This window comes from Chrysemys picta, chromosome 9, assembly GCF_011386835.1.
Source record: "Chrysemys picta bellii isolate R12L10 chromosome 9, ASM1138683v2, whole genome shotgun sequence".
In the NCBI taxonomy this organism is placed as follows: domain Eukaryota; kingdom Metazoa; phylum Chordata; order Testudines; family Emydidae; genus Chrysemys; species Chrysemys picta.
In genome coordinates, this window is record NC_088799.1 from 56,658,749 (window position 1) to 56,684,349 (window position 25,601).

Below are 25,601 nucleotides of genomic sequence, written 5' to 3' on the forward strand. Positions count from 1 at the left end.
CCATTATTTACTAAGCTTCACTGAAAGAGACTGGACAGAAGTAGCTGGGAGCTCCCCAACTATTCCTACAAAGATTCCTCCTTGAAGAGGATGGAACTTAAAGTAGCTGTGTGTCCCTCTAGGTCATAACTTACAAGAACATAAAAATGGTCATACTGGGTCAGACCAGTGGTCCATCTAGATCAGTATCCTGTCTTCTAACAGTGACCAATGCCATGTGCTTCAGAGGGAATGAACAGAACAGAAAGTCATCGAGTGATTCATCCCCAGTCATCCATTCCCAGCTTCTGGCAAACAGAGACTGGGGACACTCAGAGTGTGAGGTTGCATCTCTGACCATCCTGGCTAATAGCCATTGATGGGCCTATCCTCCAGGAATTTAACTAGTTCTTTTTTTTTGAACCCTGTTCTAGTTTTGGCCTTCACAACATCCACTGCAACAAGTTCTACAGGTTGACTTTGTATTGTGTGAAGAAGTATTTCCTCTTATTTGTTTGTTAAACCTGCTGTCTATTAATTTCATTGGGTGACCCCTAGATCCTGTGTTATGTGAAGGAGTCAATAACACTTCCTTATTCACTTTCTCCACACAGTCTAGATTTTTATAGACCTCTATCATATATCCCCTCTAAGTTCTCTTTTCCAAGCTGAGAAGTCAGTCTTTTTAATTGCTCCTCATACAGAAGCTGTTTCATACCTTTAATCATTTTTGTTGCCCTTTTCTGAACCTTTTCCAATTCCAATGTATCTTTTTGAGATGGCGCAAACAGATCTGCACATAGTATTCAAGGTGTGAGCGTACCATGGATTTATATAGGGCTTATTATCTAGCCCTTTCTGAATGTTTCCCAACATTCTGTTTGCTTTTTTGACTGCCACTGCACATTGAGGGGATGTTTTCAGAAAACTATCCATAATGACTCCAAGATCTTTCTTGAGTGGCAACAGCTATTTTAGACCCCATCACTTTAGATGTATAGTTGGGATTATGTTTTCAATATGCATTGATCAACATTGAATTTCATCTGCCAATTTGTTGCCCAGTCACCCAGTTTTGTGAGATCCCTTTGTAATTCTTTGCAGTCTGTTTTGGACTTGAGTAATTTTGTATTGTCTGTACATTTTGTCACCTCCCTTTTTCAGATCATTTGTCCCTGGGGGACACCACTGTTTACCTCTCTGTTCGGAAAACTGACCATTTATTTCTACCCTTCACCTCCCCCACCCATCTTTTAACCAGTTACTGATTCATGAGAGGACCTTCCCTCTTATCCCAGGAGAGCTTACTTTGCTTAAAAGCCTTTGAGGGGCCTTATCATTGGCCTTCTGAAGTCCAAGTACACTATGTCCAATGGATCACCCTTGTCCACGTGCTTGTTGACCCCCTCCAAGTATTCAAATAGATTGAGGCATGATCTTCATTTACAAAAGCCATGTTGACTTCCCCAACAAATCACTTGTGTGTCTGGCAATTCTTTATTTTAGTTTCAACCAATTTTCCTGGTACTGAAGTTAGGCTTACTGGACTGTAATTGCCGGGATAGTCTCTGAAGCTTTTTTAAAAATTGGCATCACATTAGCTATCCTCCAGTCATCTGGTACAGAAGCTGATTTAAGCAATAGGTTACATACCACAGTTAGTAGTTCTGCAATTTCATGTTTGAGTTCCTTCAGAATTCTTGGGTGAAGCCCATCTGGTCCTGGTGACTATTTTAATTTATCAGTTTGTTCCAAAACATCCTCTGACACCCCGATCTGGGACAGTTCTTTAGGTGAGACATCTAAGAAGAATGGTTCAAGTGTGGGGAATGTCCCTCATATCCTCTGCAGTGAAGACTGATGCAAGAATTGTTTTTCCGCAATGACCTTCTCTTCCTTGAATGCTTCTTTAGCACCTCGACCATCCAATGGCCCCACTGATTGTTTGGCAGACTTTCTGCTTCTGATGTACTTAAAATTGTTAGTTTTTGAGTCTCTGGCTAGTTGCTCTTAAAATTCTTTTTTGGCCTGCCTAATTATACTTTTACACTTGACTTGCCAGAGCTTATGTTCCTTTCTGTTTTCCTCAATAGGATTTAACTTCTAATTTTTAAAGGATGCATTTTTGCCTTTAACCACTTCTTTTACTTTGTTTAGTCATGGTGGCACTTTTTTGTTCCTCTTACTATGTTTTTTTTTAATTTGGGGTATGCATTTAATATGAGCATCTATTATGGTTTTTAAAAAGTTTCCATTCAGCTTGTAGGCATTTCACTTTTGGGACTCGACCTTTTTAATTTCTGTTTAACTAGCTTCCCCTTTTTTGTAGTTCCCCTTTCTGAAGTTAAATGCTACTGTGGTGGGCTTCATTGGTGTCTCTCCTCCCCGTCTGCCCCCCACAGGGATGTTAAATTTAATTATGTTATGGTTGCTATTATCAAACGGTTCAGCTATATTGACCTCTTGGACTAGATCCTGTACTCCACTTAGACGCAATTCTTGATTTAGTCCTCCCATTGTGGTTTCCAGGACTAGCTTCTCCAAGAAGCAGTCATTTATGGTGTCAAAATACTTTATCTCTGCATCCTGTCCTGAGATGACATGTACCCAGTCATTATAGGGATAGTTGAAATCCCCCATTATTACTGAGATTTCTATTTTTTATAGCCTCTAATCTCCCTGAGCATTTCAGTCACAATCACCATCTTGGTCAGATGGCCAGTAGTATATCTCTACTGCTATATTATTCTTCTTCAAGCATGGAACTTCTGTTCATGGAGATTTTCTATAGTACAGTTTGGTTCATTTTAAGATTTGTACTATATTCGACTCTATGCTTTCTTTCACATATAGTGCCACTCCCCCACCTCCATGACCTGTTCTGTCATTCCTATGTATTTTGTACCCTGATATTGCCGTGTCCCATTGATTATCATCATTCCACCAAGTTTCTGTGATGCCTATTATATCAATATCCTCATTTAATATCTGGCACTCATATTTGCCCTTTTACTAAGAAGGGCAAATATGACTTCTAGCATTTGTATATAAGCACTTACAAAACTTGTCAATATTTAGCTGTCTGCCATGATGTGATGTTGTGTTCTTTAGCTGTCTCCTGGTGCACTCTAGGTTGTGCTAGATACCTGATTATATCTTTTAGCTAGTGGTATATTCAATTTATTTTAAAATTACTTTTGAAATGCAAGTAATTTATGGGATTTGTAAGACCAATCCTCTTCCTTGCCAAAGGGCTATTCAGTACAATATCTTTTGGTCTTGGCATGAATTTTTATTTCCTGGGGAATTGAACCTAAGAACCTTTGTTTAGGGGCAAGAACCTTTGTTCTGCTTTTATTTTGGTAGAGACTTTATATTACAGGCTTAATACCACTTACTCACAAGGGATTTTTGTCAGCACAGGCGATTTTGTGTCGTTACAACCAGGAAAGTCAGAAACATACAGCCTTAAGTCTCAGTAAAGAACACAACCCTACCCAATATGAGGAGCGAATGAGGATACAGAAGGCTGGAGGAAATGTCAGGTAAACAAGAGAAAGCACAAGAGAAGAGATGGGAATGAGCCTGAACTCTCATCTGGTTTCGACGTGCTGAGCACACCCAACTCCCATAGAAGTCGATTGTGCTTAGCATGTTTGAAAATCAGGGCACATAAGAATCTTGTTGGAGAAGCAGTTGTTTATGGGATGCCCTCCAAGAATCCCGTAACTGGAATGGTTGGCTGGAATTAATTTTCCTGGCCTTAGAAAGAAACTGAGGGTGGATTTGTCCTAGAGGCATGGTACTGTGTTGCAATGGCAAGAGGGTGGAGCAGTGTTGTGTCTTTGAGTGAAAGCCAGATGGCACTAAACAAGCACATATAAACTAAAACATTTGTGAAGGAAATAAAGAATTTCCTGATGTTGATTTTAAAAAAGTCTTTAACAGCTAAAAATTGCTCCTTGAGTGTTTCAAAATCTGCTTCCTCATTTCCTTGAAATGTTGTTATGCATACAGTGACACCCTTAGTTCATCAACTAGGGGTTTGTCTACACAGACAGTCAATGCATGGCAAGGTGAGGTGTAAATCCACTCCACGCTAGTGTGCTGTACACTAACTGTCCACATGGATCCTGTTGATGCACACTGTAAGTTCTATAGTGTGCATTGATATACTCCCATTTCAAAGCAGAGTAGCATTTTAGTATGTGTCAGCAGGGTCCACCCAAACAGTTAATGCGCAGCAGGCTAGTGCCAGATAAATTTACATCCCAGATTGCCATGCACTGTATAGACAAGCCCTTAGTGATGGTTAAGGTTTGAGATGTTCCCTGTATTTAAAATAGGTATTCTTTCTAGAGCTGGAATGGACTTCCTTTCAAGTGCACTCACTCTGTGTGCATGTGAACACATAGACACTTTCAGTCTGGTGTGTATTAATACTTAAATATCTGCTGTATTTTAATATTTGCTACTTTCTTGAAGGTTTCCTCTTGACACAGTCAATGTTTCAACTAGTTACATCTTGACTTTTACAGGGAAGTCCAAATCAGAGTGAAAAGATGTCGTTTGGGGGGGGGGGGGTGTTTTAAATTCCTAAACATTTGGAATGCATGTGCTTCAAGCTCCCTTGGAATAGTTTGTTGCAGGGTGTGGGAATGGGTGGGCTAAGGCTTGTAAGGCTAGCTTTCTCTATAAACGACATGTCCCTTATCTTCAGAGAGCACATGCCATTATTTGTGTTTATCACCAATCCATCTCTGCAAGTAGGAAGGAGATGAACAAGTCTCTATTAGTTCTTTGCAGACTTTAGGCAACATCTCCATTGACTAGGAATCTACCCCTGTTTCAGTGGTCAAATGTTTTGTACCAGAGAGAGAGGGAGGAAGGGAACTGTCAGCACACTAAGTTAATTATTGCAGTTTAACAAATAAGAGAAGCACCTGAATGGAGTTCATCCAAGTTTTTGGTGGTGGAGTAGTTTCTGCCTACTGTTTTGAATTCAAAGGTTGACATTTGAGTAACACATACTTTAGGTCTCTGCACAGTTGCCTATATGTATTAGTCATCACATAGTACAAGTAGTGCTGTGTATTAATGATACTATATAAGGATATACCAGTAAAGCTTAACTAAAGAGAATTAAATAGGCAGTGTCTCTGAAAAAGTAGGGGGCAAGCTAATGAGGGATGGGGCAGCTTGAAGAAATAAGCAACTACCAACTGGAGAATTAGGGCCTAGGCAAAGATGAGGCCATGATTAGAGGAGCAGTGTAAGTGGATTGGCAAAGGGAGATACAGAGATCAGGATGGAGCAGGTCTCTGCATGGAAAGTCTTTTTTGAAAAGCCAGTTGGTTCTAAGTAGGGCTGTCAATTAATCACAGTTAACTCAAAAAAATTAATCGTGGTTAATCGCACTGTTGAACAATAGAATGCAAATTGAAATTTATTAAACATTTTTGATGTTTTTCTACATTTTCAAATCTATTTCAATAGATTAAAAAATTAATCACTATTAAGTGCGCTATTAAGTGATAATAGAATACCATTTATTTAAATATTTTTGGATGCTTTCTACATTTTCAAATATATTGATTTCAATTAGAACACAGAATACAAAGTGTACAGTGCTCACTTTATATTTTTGATTACAAATAATTGCACTATAAAAATGATAAAAGAAATAGTATTTTTCAATTCACCTCATACAAGTACAGTAGTGCAATCTCTTTATCATGAAAGTGCAACTTACAAATGTATTTTTTTGTTACATAACTGCACTCAAAAACAAAGCAATATAAAACTTTAGAGCCTACAAGTCCACTCCGTCCTCCTTCTTGTTCAGCCAATCACTAAGAGAAACAAGTTTGTTTACATTTATGGGAGATAATGCTGCCCACTTCTTAATTACAATGTCACCTGAAAGTGAGAAAAGGCATTCACATGGCACTGTTGTAGCTGGCGTCGCAAGATATCTGTGCCAGATGTGCTAAAGATTCATATGCCTCTTCGTGCTTCAGCCATCATTCCAGAGGACATGCTTCCATGCTGATGATGCTTGTTAAAATAATGCGTTAATTAATTTTTTTGACTGAACTCCTTAGGGGAGAATTTTCTCCTGCTGTTTTACCCACATTCTGTGATCTATTTAGTGTTATAGCTGTCTCAGATGATGACCCAGCACATGTTGTTTGTTTTAAGAACATTTGCACTGCAAATTTGACAAAATGCAAAGAAGATACCAATGTGCAATTTCTAAAGATAGCTACAGAACTTGACCCAAGGTTTAAGAATTTGAAGTGCTTTCCAAAATCTGAGAGGGACGAGGTGTGGAGCATGTTTTCAGAAGTCTTAAAAGAGCAACACTCTGATGCAGAAACTACAGAACCTGAACCACCAGAAAAGAAAATCAACCTTCTGCTGGTGGCATCTGACTTAGATGATGAAAATGAACATGCATCGGTCCGCAGTGCTTTGGATCATTATTGAGCAGAACCCGTCGTCAGCTGGACGCACGTCCCCTGGAGTGGTTGTTGAAGCATCAAGGGACATATGAAACTTTAGCACATCTTGCGATGCCAGCTACAAAAGTGCCATGAGAACATTGTTTTGTTTTTGAATGCAGGCTTTTTTGTACATAATTCTACATTTGTAAGTTCAACTTTCATGATAAAGAGATTGCACTACAGTACTTGTATTAGGGTGAATTGAAAAATACTATTTCTTTTCTTTTACAGTGCAAATATTTGTAATAAAAAATAAATATAAAGTGAGCACTGTACACTTTGTATTCTGTTGTAATTGAAATCAATATATTTGAAAATGTAGAAAACATCCAAAAATATTTTTAAAAAATTAATCACTATTAAGTGCGCTATTAAGTAATAATAGAATACCATTTATTTAATCTATTGACAGCTTTAGTTCTAAGATGGCTAGAAAGTCAGTAAGGGTGATGGAAAGAAGGCATGATATGGTGGTCTCATTTTTAAGACCCTTCATGGCTTATTCCCAGCCTGTTATTTCATAAATGGTATTGAGATGTCAGCCCTTACCCTTGCTCTACTGTTGTCAGCCTTCGTTGCTCTTGGCTGCACCTTCATGCTTTCTCCCATGTCGCCCCCATGTATGGGCAAAGCCTCCATTTTGTCCTTCAGATCCTTCCGTAAAACTCACCTCTGCCATAGTGTTTACAAAAAAGTCAGTGGTTAGGCTGTTGATTTGCTGTGACAGCTGCTTATTATGGCAATCAGAATCATCTTGTTACTTTGTACTCCTGTATGATGATTCAGTGTGTTGGCTCTTGTCTTACACTTGGATTATACATTCTTTAGGGCAGGGACTGTCTTATGTTTGTACAATACTTAGCACAATGGTCTCTAGGCACCACTACAATACAACTAGTAAATAAAAGATGGGTATAGCACATGCATCAGACTTTCTCCATTATCCTGTACCTCTGCCCTAACATGAAGGGACCAACCCTTGTGTTTTGTTAAGGCTGCCAGTGAGGGTGAAGATTAATGCTTGTCTGTGGTTTCTATTTGGACACCTGTCCACTAGGAGCTACAGTGACACTGCTAAGGCAGGCCACTGAAAAGCCATCTGACAGTGGCTTTCTGCTGCTATTGATGGTGCCTTATGTTGAATTATGCCAGGTGCACGGTTAAGGTAGGATTTTCAAAGGTGCTTGTTGATTTCATTGGAAGCAATTAAGCCAGCGTTGAATGCTTTTGAAAAATCCCATGCTCTGGGCCATAACTTGATGTATTTAAGCTTTCTTAGATATCCCTAGAGTGTGCGGTTATTGACCTTGCTGGAATTGAATCAGTGACCTGGAAGTGAAAGACCCATTACCAAATGCCCCCAGGCTCTTGACAGTCTTGAAATGGGAGGGGCATATGGTATCTCCCTCCTTTTTGTGCACATCACTCATGTTTCTGCATGTCACAGCTCCTTTTAAAAAAAAAAAATCTGCCTCCAGGGCTTGTCTCCTACATATCTCTGGCCTGCCAGAAAGCAGATCAGCATATGCAGTTTGAAGAAGTTGCTTGGTACAAACACTGTAATGATACAGTGGGTTGTTCTCTCTTGTCAGTTTGTGGGAAGAGAGGGTACAGGAAGAGGCATGTTTAGATTTGTGCAATTTCTTAATGCTACTTCTTTGAGTGCTTGCTCATGTCAATTCCATTCTAGGTGCGGGAGGGCCGGCTGTGGTACCCTCTGGAGTGCCACACTCATGCGCTGGTATATGAGGAGTCACTAGCCTTATGTCCTCTCAGTTCCTTCTTACTGCCCCTACAGTTTGTCAGAGTGACTTCCCCCCACCTCGGGAAGTGGATAATGGTTTTCCCCAGCACCTATTTATATATAGTTGTTTACAGTCGTTAGTAATTAGGTGTTAAGTTATAAGGGTTAGTTTAGTAAGTTAGAGTTTCAGCAGGGACTTTGCCCCAGGGTGGGGCATGCCCAAGTCCCCGGGTTTCAAGCCTTGTGGTAGAGGAGATCCCTCGGGAAATGAGGGGGAAAGGAGTCTACTCCGAGATCAGGTACAAAGGAGCCTCAATCTGGTACGTTCCACATGTCACGATCTGGGTCTGTTAATAAACTAAAAGAAATGGACCCTAATACTGGTGCAACGAACAGAGTTTATAGCGGGGTGGTCCTCGATTCCATGCGGGCAAGGTGCTTCCTCCCAGAGGCCCGTTTCTGAGCCATGAGAGACCTGATCTTGCACGTGAGGGCCTGCCCGCTCACCACTGCTTATGCATGCCTAAGGTTGTTAGGCCACATGGCAGCCTGTACTCTATGTGGTACGTCATGCCTGGCTCCATCTCAGACCCCTGCAAGCATGGCTTGTGTCAGTCTACATCTCCAATAGGCACAATCTAGACCGCGTGGTCAGGATGCTGGAGCACATACGGTCATCCCTGGAATGGTGGTTGGACCCTGGATTGGTGTTGGAGGGAGTTCCATTTGCATCCCCGTTGCTGACCCTGGTTTCTGATGCCTTGGACCTGGAGTGGGGAGGCCACCTGGGCAATCTCAGCACGCAAGGTAATTGGTCACGAGGTGATCGCTCCCTCCACATAAACGTCTGAAAGCTCAGAGCAATTCACTTGGCCAGCCAGGCTTTCCTGCCTCATCTGAGGGGCAAGGTGGTCCAGATCCTGATGGACAACACCCCCACAATGTTTTATATCAACAAGCAAGGTGGAGCCTGGTCGTCAGCCCTTTGTCAAGAAGCTCTCTGGCTGTGGGACTTCCGTGTGAAGCATGCCATTCATCTCGTGGCAGCGCACCCGCCCAGGGCCAGGAACGTGTTGGCAGATGGCCTCAGCCAGACCTTCTCATCTCGCAACGAGTGGTCACTCCACCCGGAGGTGCTCAGCATGATCTTCCAGAGGTGGGGAACTCCCTGAGTGGACTTGTTCGCGTCCAGATAGAACAGGAAGTGCCACATATTCTGCTCGATTTTGGGGGATTGACAGAGGTTCCCTGTCTGATGCCTTCTTGCTCCTGTGGTTGGGGGCCCTAATATATGCCAGTGCCTTTAATCCAGAGTCCTCATGAAGATCAAGCAGGACAAGGTGAGGGTAGTCCTCATAGTTCCGGCTTGGCTTTGCCAATACTGATTCCGCACGGTGCTGGATCTCTCGGTGGCCACTCTGCTGCAGCTACTACTCTGGCTAGACCTGGTGTCCCAGAACCACGGCAGACTTCTGCACCCAAAGCTGGCCGCGCTGCACCTGACGGCTTGGCTGCTGCATGGTTAAATGCAGAGGAGCAGGAGTCCTTGGCTCGAGTCCAATAGGTCCTGTTGGGCAGCAGGAAACCCTCCACCAGGGCAACCTACCTGGCCAAATGAAAACAGGTTCACATGTTGGGGCCTTGGACCAAGGTCTTAGGCCTCACTACAGTCGATCCTGGACTGTTTGGGCCGATCTTCTATATCTCAGGCTACAGGGCCTGTCTCTTTCATCGATCAAGGTCCACTTAGCCGCTATTTCTGCCTTCCACCCTCTGTTCCAGGTCAGGTCAGTGTTTGCTCACAACATGACAGTCCGGTTTCTAAAAGGTCTGGAGTGGCTCTGTCCTCAGGTCTGTGATCCTGTCCCTCCTCAGGATTTGAATCTCATACTGTCATGGCTCAAGGGCCCCCCTTGCGAGCCATTGGCTTCCTTCCTGTTCCCTTCTTGTGCTTTCATAGAAGGTCTCATTCCTCGTAGCAATAACATCAACCTGTAGGGTCTCTGACATTAGGGTGCTTACCTTGGAGCTGCCCTATATGGTGTTCTACAAGGACAAGGTTCAGCTGCAGCCACACCCAGCTTTCCTGCACAAGGTAGTTTAACAGTTTTATACTAGCCAGGACATATGAGGTTTTGGAAAGAAAACTGGTAAGTTATAAGTCACATGAGAAGCGTAGATTACACACTCTGGACATCAGGGGGGCACTAACTGTTTACACAGAGAGAACTAATCTATTCCATAAGTCAATGAATCTATTCATCATGGTGGCAGACCGGATGGAAAGGCCTTCTTGTGTCCACCCAGAGAATTTCATCGTGGATCACCAACTGCATTTGTTTTTGCTATGAACAGTGAAAGTGCCGCTGCCTGGTCGTCCATCCACACATTCATGTGCCATTACGTGCTTACCCAGCAGGCCCGGGATGATGTTGGCTTCGGTAGAGCAGTGTTCTAAGCTGCACAACCATTAACTCTGAGCCCACCTCCAAGGGTGTACAGCTTGTGAGTCACCTAGAATAGAACTGACATGAGCAAGCACTCAAAGGGGGAAAAAATAGTTACCTACCTTTCGTAACTGTTGTTCTTCAACACGTGTTGCTCATGTCCATTCCACTACCTGCCCTCCTGTCCCTCTGTTGGATTTGCCGGAAAGAAGGAACTGAGAGGGCATAGGGCTGGTAGAGGCTCGTATATGGGTGCCACAGCTGGCCTTATGGATACCACTAAGGCAAAAATGTCTGACAACTGTGCACTTGGGCGCGCGCAAACTTAGAATGGAATGGACATGAGCAACAAATCTCGAAGAACAATGGTTACAAAAAGTAGGTAACCATTTTTCCTCTCTGGAAGCTCATTTTCACCATCACTATAAACTAGCTTTCTTTCCTTGTCCTCTTAACAGGCTGAAGGGAACGGGGTGGAGGATGAGAGCAGGGACAGTAGAGCCCTCTTCTATAACCAGAAGCAATTAACAGTTAACAAAAATTGAAAGCTAAACAGCCATTTAGATTAGGATCCATTGATTAGGACTCATCTTAGTAATAACACTGCTTAAGTTCCTTAAGAAGATAGCAAGGGTGGCCAGTGACTGAGGAGCAACAGAACAGCACTAGAAAGCTTGTCCACCCCACTGTCTTACTGATGCACTAATATTTTTAAAGAAGTATTTTCTGAGAGGAAAAGAATGAAGCCTCCAAAAAGTAGCCCCATCTACACCCTTGATCTGCAGGTGAGTCAGCAGGATCTTATGATCAGTGGTATCAAAAGCAGCAGATAGCTCTAGTTATCTCCGATTGAGAAGAGGAGATCATTGGTCAGAGCCATAACCACAGTAGAACCCAGACTGTGAGGGGTCAAGGAAGTCAGAGGCATCCAGCTACAGGGAATGTCACAACATTCCCACTGTTAACTGAAACAGAAGATTAGAGACAAGTCAATAATTTGACAGATTGTCAAGGTCAAGAGCACTTTAATTGGTGGAAAAAATAGCCAGGTCCAGGTGCTTCATTGTTTTCTGTCTTAGTATATCACTACATATGATGATCCCACTCTGTTCTCTTGCCTCCCCCAATGCAATGGTATTTCCATTCAAAATTATAATCCTCTACTGAGTTCGTAATGGAAACCCACTTTCATTAGCAAATCACTTGTGGTCTATTCTTAATCCTCATGGTTGTTGACAGAGTATCATTCTTTGCTGTACTTAAATGTGCTCTGATGCTCACTGTCTTTTGTTTAAAATATCTCCTATGTGTAGCCTCTCCTTTTTTGAAGTCAAGGTTGGGGTTTTGTTAACGCTGACTTCAACAAACCCTGGTTACACACACTATGCTCAGTTCTTATGCTTTTGAATTATGTTTTCCTGCCCTGTTAAGTTTAACGCCTCTCAGTTTAGGGCAAGTCCAAAGAAAAGAAAATGGTTAATCCTACTGATGGTTTCTTTCAATCTCTCCTTATCTTCTGTCATTGTTGAAGTTTCTGTGTGGAGTTTGTTCACCCTGAATGCTATGGCTTAAGAAATAGGAGACATGGGGTGAAATCCAACCTATTTTTAGGCAATGGCAAAACGCCTCCTAATTTAAGTGGGGGCAGGGTTTTACCCATAGTGTCTAAAGAGTAGGCCATCAGGAATAGCTCCTCTGCATTTCAGCCCTAAGCGTCTGCTTGAGAATGTGCAGTCAGTCTTCCAACGAAAGAGAAAGGGATGTGTGCGGTGTTGGGAAAGCTGGTGTCCTGCTAAATTATTTTGTCCCAACTGGGCTTCCTTTTCATCATTCAGGGATGGACGAGTGCTGGGTGTGCTGGAGGTTTCCCGCTCCATTGGGGATGGACAGTACAAACGCAGTGGTGTCATTTCTGTGCCGGATATCAAACGCTGCCAACTCACACACAATGACAGGTAAAGCATGTCCAAGCAGAGGGTAAAGCAAGGTATGTGTTCAGTCCCATTTCTGTTTAGCAGTTCATAATGCAGAATCTTAAGTCAGATCACCAGAGTCATCTAACTACTCCTTGGTCTCATCATTGTGATGGCTCTTTCCTTAAATTTGTTTTTTGATGGAGAGTTAATTGAAAAGGTTCATCATGTGTGGAGCAGTGCAAGCATATGTAACAACTACAGACTGACAAAGCCCCTGCACTAAACAGCTTACCATCTACAGTAATTCAAATGCGGTATTATAGGCAGGGCTGATACCCCCAATTATTAAGGTCGCCTGACAATTCTTGCTTTTAAGACCCTGTTTTCATTTGCTTGTAAATTTGCCAAATTCTAATCATTTGGACTGAAATGTTGCATGCTGGGTGCATGCCTCAGGTTGAACTATCTTGGAACATTTCAGCATAACCGAATGAGGCTAGAGAAAAATACATTATTTTTTGCTTATGTGAAAAATTCTGGCAGATTTTCCCTTGAACTGCTTGCACGCTTATGCTCTGGAGCAGTGACTTGATATTTGGTAGAGGGGTGGCCTTTGCGTCCGAGATGTACTTTTTGCCATTCCCACGAAAATGTGCCCAAATTCAGCCAAGATGATATAAGCCTTTGAAAAATCCTAGCTCTCACATGCTCAACAAGGACTTGCTAAAACATCACGACTAAAATTTCCAAAGATTGTGTCTGCATAGGCATGCTCCATTCTGGGGCTAGAGCAGACTTCCCTTGCAATTTTTCACTCTGCTGCTGGGGGTCATGCCAGGGCCAGAGCTGGGCCCTGAAATGGAGAGCAGGGACACTCTTCTGCTCAGTGCTCCCCCCCCCCCCCTGCTAGTTCCAGGCAGCATGGAGGAGGAAAGTGCCTGATTTAAATGCAGGGGGGATCTGAGATGGAAGGGGATGGGTAGTAGAATGGCACAAGGAGAGGGGATTGACTGGGAAACTGTGGCGAGGAGACAGGAGGGGAAATGAGAAGAGATACCTGATGAGCCAGGGTGGGAAAGGGGACTAATTCTGACTGGGCAAAGACATCAGAGTCAAGTTAGGAAATGCCTGAATTAACGGTGCTTGTGGGAGCTCTGAGACACTAGATGCTGTAATGTGGGGTGCCCTGGTGGTTGTACTGGGGCACCAGTCCTGCTGATACCCTTCATATTCCCTTGCTTTTAGCCACTTCACAGGGGGAGAGAGATGGAAGAACAGAACTTTCAAGGGAAGAGTGAGTTCCTGCAGGAACGGAAATAACTATATATGGACAATACACAGTGACTTTGCATAACAAGTCACTGTATTCATTGTTTGTAGAGCCCCGTAGTATGTCCTGACATAGGAACTCTGCTACTGCATCTTTATTATACTTTTGGCATGTTCTCTAGTTTTGTGTAGGGAATATGTAAGGAGGATAGCCTCGGGGGGCATCAGCATACTTTCCAGCAGCTGATAGCAGTGCTGTCAAAGGTTATCTGTATTTTGGAAACTCTTCCACAAGATTCTAACAGAGGGCATCTAGTAAAATAAATTGGGGATTTTGTAGTTGGAGGGTGGAAGAGCCTACCCATATTGCTAGGGCCCTACCAAATTTATGGTCCATTTTGGTCAATTTCACGGTCATAGGATTTCAAAAGTCGTAAATTTCATGGTTTCCGCTATTAAAATCTGAATTTTCATGGTGTTGTAATTGATGGGGTCCTGACCCAAAAAGGAGTTGTGGGGGGATTGTGGTACTACTACCCTTACTTGTGCGCTGCTGCTGGCGGCAACACTGCCGTCAGAGCTGAGTAGCTGGAGAGCGGTGGTTGCTGACTGGGAGCACAGCTCTGAAGGCAGCACCACCACCAGCAGCAGCGCAGAAGTAAGGATGGCAATTTCCACCCTTACTTCTGCGCTGCTGCCTGCAGAGCTGGACCCTCAGTCAGCCTCCGCCACCCTTTGGCCACCCAGCTCTGAAGGCAGTGACACAGAAGTAAGGGTGTCATGGTATGGGATTGCCACCCTTACTTCTGCACTGCTGCTGTGGGGGGGGAGGGTGCTGCCGCCTTCAGAGCTGGGTACCCAACCACTGCTCTCTGGCCGCCCAACATTAAAGACAGTGCAGAAGTGAGGATGGCAATATCACAGAATTCCCCCCCCTTCTTCCCCCCGCAACTCCCTTTTGGGTCAGGATCACCAATTTGAGAAAAACTGGTCTCCCCTGTGAAATCTGCATAGTGTAGGTAGAGTAAAAGCACACACAAGACCAGATTTCACGGGGGGAGATCAGATTTCAGTCCCTGATGCATTTTTAATGGCCGTGAATTTGGTAGGGCCCGACATATTGCCTAGCGTTGATTCTCTTTCAGGTTCATTATGCTGGCCTGTGATGGCCTCTTCAAGGTCTTCTCACCAGAAGAAGCTGTAAACTTCATCTTGTCCTGCCTGGAGGTGAGGAGAAGGCAGCTCTAGGGTGGACTTGCATGTGCAGTTTCATCAGTGCAGAAGGTGTGAAATACTAGCATGCTGGGAAGGGGAGAGCATAGAAGAGAAATACTCTTTTAGGTGGAACCAGTGTGCTCTGGCAACTTTATTGAATGAGAGCTATTCTAAAATACTGTAGGATTGCCTCATTCTCAAATGATTGCTTATGGCCATTATTTGTCCTGTTTAATCCATCTCTGCTTCATGGGACCATCACCATTTTATTGTCTCCCAGCCCCAGTATGAAGGAGAGCTGCTCCTTAGCCAGTAGGAGAGAGCTTTCCTTGCACATTATTAAATTCCATGTATGAGCAGTCTGGGCTTTTTCCTAGAGCTGGAAGAAACAGAATCCTGAAGAACGGGAGGCTCTTTTAGTGTTGCCCACGTGAAGTTGCTGTTGGATTGTGCAGCATAAAACTGTAATCCGCATGAATGCAGAGCACTGTGAAATGTTTACACTCAGCAGAACAGGTTTGTGTGAGTAGTATGGTCAACTTCCTCTTTCAACAGGACAAGAATATCCAAACAAGAGAAGGAAAATTAGCAGCTGACGCTCGATATGAAGCAGCCTGTAACAGGCTGGCCAATAAAGCAGTGCAGCGAGGTTCTGCGGATAATGTCACTGTAGTGGTGGTCCGGATTGAGCACTGAAGGAAAACATGCAGGGATGCAGTTCAGAGCTGCATGTGATGGATTTAAATGCAAGAACAAAGTGTGTGTGTGTGTGTGTGTGTGTGTGTGTGTGTGTGAGAGAGAGAATCGGGGATGGGGGGGTATGGGTCTCCTCCCTGGATGCTGTTCATTGTAAATAAACTTCTTTTTTCTAATTGTTTTAGTTCATAGTTTTGTTCACCATATTTTATAAATGAATTTCTGTACAGGACAGATTGCATTTGCTGCTACTACAGTTGGGGCTTCATGTGGAAATTCATGATTCAGTTTCAACTGCCTAATAACGAAAGTCTAAGCAAATCATCCAACGAAGTGGGTATTCACCCACGAAAGCTTATGCTCCAATACATGTTAGTCTATAAAATGCCACAGGACTCTTCGTCGCTTTTTACAGATCCAGACTAACACAGCTACCCCTCTGATACTAAGCAAATCATAACTCTTTACCGTAGGTATTGGGTCTGTAGTTGCAAGAAAGTGCCTTTTTATCATTGTAATTTTGAGCCAGTTACTCACAGTTGTGAGGGGAGGAGACTGCCAAATAGAAATGGACAAAATCTGTAGGGGAAAGAAGAATTGCCTTGAGGCTTTTAACAGTAATTGCAACCAAAGGCAAGATCAAAACTAGCAGGGGCGGCAGGTTTGTAGAAATTTTGGTGGTTCCCAGAGCCCACCTCCCCAAAATTCTGCCTCCACCTGCCTCAGGCTCTGGGAGGGAGTTTGGGTGGGGGGGAAAAGGTCAGGGGTGCAGGCCCCGGGCTGGGGGAGGGGTGTAGGAGGGATGGAGTTTGGGTGCAGGCCGGGGGTTCAGGCTCGGGGAGAGCGTGGGGGGTGCGGCACTTACCTGGGGCTCGTAGGCAGGGTGGTCCGGCGGGGGCTCCACTTGGGGTGGGACACAGACCCACCCCGCCCAGGGGCTGCAGGGAGGGGCTGGCAGCCACATGGAGTGAGCAGAGAGGAAGCTGCTCAGCTCTGCTGTGCTGCCAGTGGTTGGAGGGGGGCCCCAGGCCATTTTAAATCACTTGGGGGATGCGGGGCTGGGGAGGGGGGGAAAGCACCTGGGGAAAGTCAGGGCCGAGGGAGAGACCTGGCTTCAAACATTGCTGGAGCTGGGCCCCAAGCCAGGAATATTCCTGGTTCCCAGGCACCATGGGTCTATAGAACTTTCCGCCCATGAAAACTGGGTAAAAATCATGAAGTAGCTGCTGATGTTGAGAAACTCAGTTTGAAAACTGCAGTCTTATTCTCATGCTCCCCTTTTCACCCATTCCTCTATAAAATGGTGGTTCTGAGTAGCTGTTACTCTACCTGCAGAAGCAAGGATTAAATTGCATCAGTTTCCATTACTCATTCACAAATGGCTAATCTACCACTCTGGAGCAGTGACTTCATTGTATTTGGTTTAGCTGAGAACGGTATCTTAGTGTCATTAAACATGGTTATGTAATATTAAGAAGAAGGTTGACGGATGCATCTGGTCTACAATTCTGAAATTCAGCCTTTGTGCAAAACGTTTGTCAAGCCCAATTCTGGTGCCTTGGAAGTCAAGGGAAGTTTTGCTCTTGATTTCAGGGGATGTAGGGTTGCCCCTTTTAAAATGTTAAACATTGTGAAATTGAGCAAATACAGGGGAGGCGCTTCCTCAAAAGACACTTACTCTTTTAAAGAGGTGAAGAGAAATCCTGGGTGCTAGCAAATCTACTGTCAGAAACTAAAGAGCAGGTTTAGACTTGCCTCTGGTAATTGTGTAGTGACGTGAACAGGCAGAGGATGCAATTATTTAGGAGCTTGGAAATTAATGGGGGAAGGGGGAAGAAAGCCACAAATGAGGGGAAAAATAACATTACTGGTAACAATTCTCAGAACAAAAACAGCCTGCTCCTATTCCTCCTTTCCCCATCCCCCACTTGTCTCAGCTTATCAAAAGAAGGGGGGGTGGAGGCAAAGGCAGTTGGAAGATGCCTGTAATGTAATGCCAGCTGGGAGTGTGACTAGCATCCGATAGGAGTGGATGGAGCATCTCTAAGCAGGGAAGCTTCAGGCTATCTTTACTGCTTTCAAGATGTGCACTTAAGTGCTTAAATATCTTTGAGGGTCTGGAGCTGGGTGAACTTTCTTTTATTCCTTTTCTCTTTGCTGCCTGTTTTTTTGTCTCTCTCAAGTGTGAAGAGAGAGTCCTTTGTTTCCTCTTCCCATTTTCTCTACCCACACTTCCCTTTTGTTTTCTTTGGCTATAGGTTCATTTTTCTGTCATTCCTCCCCTTCTCAAACCTCTCTGGTGAAACAGTACTGAAAGCACAACTCAAGTCAGTTACATAAATATATTCCATATTACAGTACCATCCAATAAATATTTTTTCATAAAATGCTTTATACCATACATTTATCTATACTGCAGGGAGAGGAAAAACCTGGAATGTAGGAGTTTCACAATAGCTGTAGCTTGAAGACAAATTGCAATCTGCTTTTGGAGGACCAGGGCTAACCTTAGCTTTATTGTAGTCAAAGATGGGAGGCCTGCTGACGTTTCCAGAGTAGGGTGGCCTGGGTGAGCAACTTACTGAGAGAACACCCAAGACAGTTTAGCTGTCTTGTCTAGACTTTTTATTTAATGTTTCAACACTTGCTTTAGTGTTTTGCTGTGAAGAAAAGCAAACGATTATGAAGACAGCCTGAACAGAAGTCCATTTTGGACATTCTGCTGCTGAGCAGTGTTACCCCTCGGGGGGGCATGCTGAGTTGTCCTTCACTAAATAGCAGTAGGCTGGGTTTATTTTAAGGATATAAGCAGATTGGCTCTGCAAGCTGCACCATGTCCCCTACTCCCACAGACTTCCCAGCGGACTGCTCACCTTGCAGGATCAATGCCTAAGAGTGAACTCCTGCTGTCCTTTTTGGGTGCCTCTTCATTACAAGAATAGCTGTATTTTTCCCTTGTGTTAACTAATGTGGTAAAATCCTAATTAAGACAAGGCAGTTAACTTGTATGAAACAAGCAACAGAGGGTCCTGTGGCACCTTTGAGACTAACAGAAGTATTGGGAGCATAAGCTTTCGTGGGTAAGAACCTCACTTCTTCAGATGCAAGTAATGGAAATCTCCAGAGGCAGGTATAAATCAGTGTGGAGATAACGAGGTTAGTTCAATCAGGGAGGGTGAGGTGCTCTGCTAGCAGTTGAGGTGTGAACACCAAGGGAGGAGAAACTGCTTCTGTAGTTGGATAGCCATTCACAGTCTTTGTTTAATCCTGATCTGATGGTGTCAAATTTTCAAATGAACTGGAGCTCAGCAGTTTCTCTTTGGAGTCTGGTCCTGAAGTTTTTTTGCTGTAAGATGGCTACCTTTACATCTGCTATTGTGTGGCCAGGGAGGTTGAAGTGTTCTCCTACAGGTTTTTGTATATTGCCATTCCTGGTATCTGACTTGTGTCCATTTATCCTCTTGCGTAGTGACTGTCCAGTTTGGCCAATGTACATAGCAGAGGGGCATTGCTGGCATATATAACATTGGTGGACGTGCAGGTGAATGAGCCGGTGATGTTGTAGCTGATCTGGTTAGGTCCTGTGATGGTGTTGCTGGTGTAGATATGTGGGCAGAGTTGGCATCGAGGTTTGTTGCATGGGTTGGTTCCTGAGTTAGAGTTGTTATGGTGCGGTGCGTGGTTGCTGGTGAGAATATGCTTAAGGTTGGCAGGTTGTCTGTGGGCGAGGACTGGCCTGCCTCCCAAGGTCTGTGAAAGTGAGGGATCATTGTCCAGGATAGGTTGTAGATCACTGAGGACTGGAGGTGATGGCCAGTGGTATCGTAGTTTTGAGAATGCTTGGTGCGCCTACCTTCATGCCTCCAGCTTCCACCCCGGTCACACCACACGATTCATCGTCTACAGCCAAGCACTGAGGTACAATCGCATCTGCTCCAACCCCTCAGACAGAGACCAACACCTACAAGATCTTCACCAAGCATTCTCAAAACTACGATACCCACACAAGGAAATAAAGAAACAGGACTCGATGACCTCTCGAGGTCCCTTCCAGTCCTAGAATCTATGAATCTATGAATCTATAAATCAACAGAGCCAGACGTGTACCCAGAAGCCTCCTGCTACAAGACAGGCCCAGAAGAGAAACCAACAGAACTCCACTGGCCATCACCTCCAGTCCTCAGCTTAAACCTCTCCAACGCATCATCAGTGATCTACAACCCATCCTGGACAATGATCCCTCACTTTCACAGCCTTGGGAGGCAGGCCAGTCCTGATTTATACCTGCCTCTGGAGATTTCCATTACTTGCATCTGAAGAAGTGAGGTTCTTACCCACGAAAGCTTATGCTCCCAATACTTCTGTTAGTCTCAAAGGTGCCACAGGACCCTCTGTTGCTTTTTACAGATTCAGACTAACACGGCTACCCCTCTGATACTTGTATGAAACAGTAAAGCCTGGCAGTGTCCTTCAGATCTTACTTTGACCTGCCATGGGGAACCCTGATGTTTGCCTTGGTCTGCTGATTTGTGTGAAAGCTACAACATGGTCTGTGTTCACTAGGATTTTACCACGTGTAAGAACACTACTTCTTTTCCTAGTAAAGAGAAGGGCTTTCAGGCTTGAATTCCCCACAACTTCAGTGGGAGTTCAGCTAGAGTAAAGACTGCAGGAATTTGGTGTGTAAGTTGCTATATACTATAAAAAGCTGAAAGCACCAAACTTTTGAACTTGGGGCTTATGTCCTACTTTGTATGTTACCAGGGCTCCAAATTGAGACTTGTAAAGCTTTTCTAAGACAACAGTTAGGGTATGGCTACACTGCAATGAAAAACTCACAGCACTGAGACTTGGAGCCCAGGTCATTTGATTTAGGCTGTGGGGCTAAAAATTGCAGCAAAGATGTTGAGGCTCAGGCTGGAGCCTGGGCTCAGAGACCCTCCCTCCTCATGGAGTCTCAGCATGAACCTGTATGTCTATACTGCAAGTTTAAGCCCCACAGCCTGAGCCTTGTCAGCTGACCTGGGCCAGCTGCAGCCATGCTGCTGGTCTTTTATTGCAGTAGAGAGGTTCTTACAGTTTTCTAACCAGCGAATTATATGAGCTGGTTTGTAGAGTGCTAGTATTTTATGTAAAGGGCAGCATATGTAGGTTTTTCCTGAAAGATTTTGTGAAAATGCTGCCAACAGCCAATGCCCTAGTCCAAGTTAACTTTGTTTCCTGAAAGGAGAGTTTGCTGTGAAAGCAGTTCCTCTAGCAGGACTGGAAAAGCTTTGCTGGTGGGGAAAAAATAAAATTGAGAGAGAGTTGAGCCCCTTGTCCTGCTATCATGAAGGTGGAGCTGAGTGTAGTTCTAGGATATCTCATTGAAGTTCCGGCAGGAGCTCAGGAATTAAGTACATGGTACTAAGAAATGAGACTGCATCTTTTTCTTTCCCTGCCTTTGTTATTAATTTAGGGCCCATTCCTGCAGCCCTTATTTATGCACGTAGTCCCACTGGGTTAATCGGAGTTAGACTGCGCTATCGGGACTAAAACCAGGCGTAACGGTGAGTATCTCCACCACCCATTGACTGGGCTCTCTGCCATGGGCAGAGAATGGGGTGGTGATGCGAGTACACAGTGCCTAGGAAGTGGAAAATCATTGGATAGTAATTCACGTTCTAACTAGTCTGCTGCCTTATCAGGACACTGCTCTGCATTGAAAATTAACTTCCAAGTACCAGTGCCTGCTGATAGCAACCCTTAACTGATGAGCTATAAGAAAGCTAGAGCTATATACATAATCTGGCTTTGGCTGCTGAAAAACTGAACAGCAAAAAATTGCCAAAGTGCTAGTCTATGGGTGAAGGCTTCTTCAAATCACCTTTTCCTAAGGATTCGTGCTTGATTGGGGGGAGGGGTTCCTTTATAAAACTTGGTCTGGTTTTGGAAGTCAGCCATATTATAATTGTCCATGTAAAATAAGCCTCAAAATCTGGCCATAAATTAAATTAAAGGGGGATGGATTTAGTGAGTCCTCCTATTTTCATGCTTCCAATTTTCTTTCCAGCTCTCCATCATCTTTGGATGCTTGAGATCTTGTGCAAAGTATGGTGGCTGGTGGCTGGGTTTTGCAGCACAAGCAGAATCTGTGCTTTGCTCCCTGTGCGTGGGTGGGAGAGAATTAAGGTGGTTTTTGCTGAAGAGACCAATTCAGCTTACAGCGTGTAAGGGCAGGTGGTTTGAGACCATTCACACCCCCAGAAGAACAGCGCTGAAATCCGAGCCACTTCGAACAGTGAGGGATGATCCAGTGGCATTATCTACAAAAACCGAGGCATACTGGCCAGCCTGAAAGGGAGAAATGAGAGTGACAGTGAAAATAGTCCCAGGTTGCCACAATCAGCACATAGAGGAGTGTGTCATGTAAATGCAGCAGATCTATAGTTTAGCAAAGCAGCAAAAGTAAGTTTCTACATTTCGGTGGGGCTACTCCTCTGTTTGACAGCAGGCTTCAGTGCATTGCTCAAGTGGGGCTGGAGCGTGTACAAAATACACAGGATATGCAAAACAGCAGAGTCCTCATTATAACCTTAACTCAGCCATGGCATTCTCTAGGGCAGGGCCTACCTAGTTATGTAGGTTGTGATGCACTACTTAAAGTTGAGTCATGTTTTACACTTAAAGCAGAACATGGGGCAGTTTCTGTCCCTTGTTCCAGCCCTTCTGGCTATGGTCATGCTGCACCACTAACTCCAGAGTGGTGGGAGCCAGACTGGTGGACACAGTGTTTCCAAGCTCATGCTTGAGTGTTCCCACACCATTGTAAACCTGGGTTTACAAGTGCTGGACTCATAGCTATGCTAACAGTCATACTGCAAATGCAGACCACCTGACTTGGGTCTGGGACATGACCTTTATCATAGTGCAAAATTACAGGGCTTAGACCTGAGACACAGTAGGACTTGGGCTGACCCACTCTCTAGCAAGGTCATAGAACCTGGGTCAGATTGTGTGTGGGCTTGGGCTCAAGCCTGAGTCAGAGCCTGGACTTAATGTGCAGTGTTTATACCCTATATAGCATGCTAGCTGCATCGAGGGCACTGTAAAAAGCCTGGCAGGGGAGGAAGAATTCCCCCACCACAGACAAAGTAGGCCCTGCCATGGCTGAGTGGGCAGGGCTGCCATGTGGAATGCTAAGCTCATTTTGCACAGTGCTGCAGCCAGTACAGGCTGCTACAAGCCAATAGCACATGCTGGTTTGGGTCAGGGCTCAACCCCAATCTCCAAAGTAGGATGGTTCTGAATTATCCACCAGGATGTTACTAAGTGGGAAATGCCAAAGTTAAGATTATAATGAGGACTCTGCTGTTTTGCATATCCTGTGTATTTTGTACACTCTCCAGCCCCACTTGAGCAATGCACTGAAGCCTGCTGTCAAACAGATGAGTAGCCCCACCGAAATGTAGAAACTTACTTTTGCTGCTTTGCTAAACTATCCGTTCTCCTTTTCAAAACCAAACCCTTTGGGCTGAGACCAAACATCTGAATGTGACTGATCTGTATCCCTCTCTATTGGGAAACACTAAAACAGTGCAGTGCGAAAGCTCTACCCTTTAGTAATGGGTGTCTGCCAATGGTGGGCGTTGGTCTATCAGTGCTATGTGCATTATCCCTTGAGGTGCCTTAGGCAGCTAGCTTCCCCATTGTCCTGCACCTCATGCAGGTATTTACCCAATCAAAATCGTAGCATTTTCCATGCACTTTACAGAGGTGGTAATGACTACACAAGCTGCCAGGCACGGGGGAATCAGGACTACGGTATATAGTACCAGAGTAGTTGGCTGGTTCTATTGCTATAAGCCACTGACTGTAGGCAAGGACACCCTAAAGACTAAACCCTGCTGTACTGTGGCAGATCACTGGAGGGACTCGAGTCTACATCCTCAAAGATCTTTAAGTGCTTAATCCTGTTTAAATCGGATACCTTTGACGTTCTGGGTCTCAGCCCCCAGAGAGATGGAAGGCTGATCATGCCAGTATTATTGAGGCTGGTTTTAAAAAATGATGCAGAGTCAGACTGAGGAATGAACTTCCTGCCCAGCTGCAGAGGAAAGCCAGCACAGAAGCACATGCCTGTCATCTTCACTGGTTGGTTCCAGTAGCACCCACAATGCAGGGCACTTTCTGTAGAAAAGGACATAGCTTCCTGCATTGAAGAGCTTGTAAACCACAGTGACTTCCTGCTGCACTTGGGAATGGATGTGCTTAATTACGGCATGTCTGCAATGCAATCAGAGGTGTGATTACAGATGGGGTAGGTATACTCCTGTTTACTTTGAGCTAGCTAGCATGCTGAAAATAGCATGGACTTCAGTGTGGGCTGTACGAAGCTGCCTGGCTCCCCGTGGGTAGAGTTATTGTTGTGAAAAGTTAGCTGCCCAGTTGTGCTGCATGCTCATGTCAATAGCACACTGCACAAGGTGGGTCTGCCCATAAGGAATACCCCTTGGCCTCATTAGTTTGCTCATGTTTACCTGTAAGTACAGGACTCCACTGACTGAGATGGTGAAAAGTTCACTGCTGTCCAAACCAGCCACCGTCTCCAGAGAACTGAAGACAAGAAACAGCAATGTCAGCACTGAGGCAATCCATGTACAACCCAGAATTCACCTACTAGCCAGTTATCTACAGTAATAGAGAGTGATTGCCTCCCCCATCCCTAGGTCCAGACATTAAAGAGAAGGGGCGGACTGCACAATGCCCTGGCAAACTTGTCTCCTCTCTGCAAAGCTGCTCATCACCCTCTGCATCATTATTTACATTTAATTCTAAATTTTGTTTAAAAAACCAAACCAAGTATAGTCTTCAAAAATGGTCCCAGGGGTGGCCTGGTGCTTGACAGCCTCTTGCCATGGAGTAGGTGCAGCATGGTCAGAAGCTCAGCAGGCTTTCTCACGCCCCCATGTTGATGTATTTATCTCAGCTATGTTCTGGAGGGTTCATCCCATCCATCAATTTATTATGCAAACAAAGGCTAGGGATGGAGTGCTTTTTCCCACTAGGACTGGCTCACAGAGGGTCATAGAGTTTATGGCTGTAAGGGACCAGCAGATCACCCCCTCTGACCTGTATATTACTGGTTCCCTACACCCCCGATCATCCGCACACTCATCCCAACAACAGACATTAGAAAAAAGTATTACAGCCCACAGGAGACTCGATGTGCCACAGGAATGGACTAGGAGGGCCCAAGGTGCATCAGTGCTCGCGGTCCCTGCAATGGCAGGGAAATGATTATGAGATAGCTCCAGATAATCCTGGATAGTGACCTGCCACACGCTGCAGAGGAAGGTGAAAAAGCCCCAACTCACTGCTAATCTGACCTGGGGGAAAAATCCTTCCTGACCCCATGTATGGCCATCTAGTCTACCCTGGTTGTGACTGGAAGCCCTTACAATCTGATGGCAATGGGATCACTAATATGAGTTGGGATGATTTAGTGGGGTTGGTCCTGCTTTGAGCAGGGGGTTGGACTAGATGACCTCCTGAGATCTCTTCCAACCCTAATCTTCTATGATTCTATGATTTCTTAGTAGCCAGCACAAGCCAGCCATTAAAGTTAGCATTCATGCTGGCAGTGTCAGCAGGGGGCCAGTGATGGAAGGGGCTTGGCACCTGACCTACCTTTCTAACTGAGAGGGTGTCCCTCCAGAACACTGTAAGTATTTTATTTTCTACCTAATAAAGTGACATATAATTAAAATCCTATTTCAGTAGAAGTTATGCAGGCAAAGACCCTTGGGATACATGTGTAATAACATGGAGAGCTATATAGAAAGAGAAT

General features: G+C 44.5%; 2 protein-coding genes across 10 annotated transcripts in view; one reads left to right on the forward strand and one right to left on the reverse strand.

The window, feature by feature from the left end:
• Window positions 1-15,948, forward strand: part of ILKAP (ILK associated serine/threonine phosphatase) — a 39,132-nt gene extending 23,184 nt beyond the window's left edge. For 7 of the 8 annotated variants that reach the window (XM_065556244.1, XM_065556247.1, XM_065556246.1 and 4 more), the window contains 4 exons: window positions 3,385-3,524; window positions 12,512-12,631; window positions 15,007-15,088; window positions 15,632-15,948. In XM_065556244.1, coding sequence (XP_065412316.1) covers window positions 3,385-3,524; window positions 12,512-12,631; window positions 15,007-15,088; window positions 15,632-15,772 — 483 coding nt within the window. In that variant the 3' untranslated portion in view covers window positions 15,773-15,948. The remainder of the gene's footprint in view (window positions 1-3,384; window positions 3,525-12,511; window positions 12,632-15,006; window positions 15,089-15,631) is intronic. The other variant, XM_065556243.1, reaches the window with a different exon arrangement.
• Window positions 216-25,601, reverse strand: part of ERFE (erythroferrone) — a 46,120-nt gene continuing 20,734 nt past the window's right edge. Inside the window, exons 7-8 of one of the 2 annotated variants that reach the window (XM_024111775.3) lie at window positions 24,292-24,367; window positions 216-22,105 (exon numbers count right to left, since the gene is read on the reverse strand). In XM_024111775.3, the coding sequence (XP_023967543.1) occupies window positions 22,007-22,105; window positions 24,292-24,367 (175 nt within the window). In that variant the 3' untranslated portion in view covers window positions 216-22,006. Of the gene's footprint in view, window positions 24,368-25,601 lie in introns of both variants that reach the window. The other variant, XM_024111774.3, reaches the window with a different exon arrangement.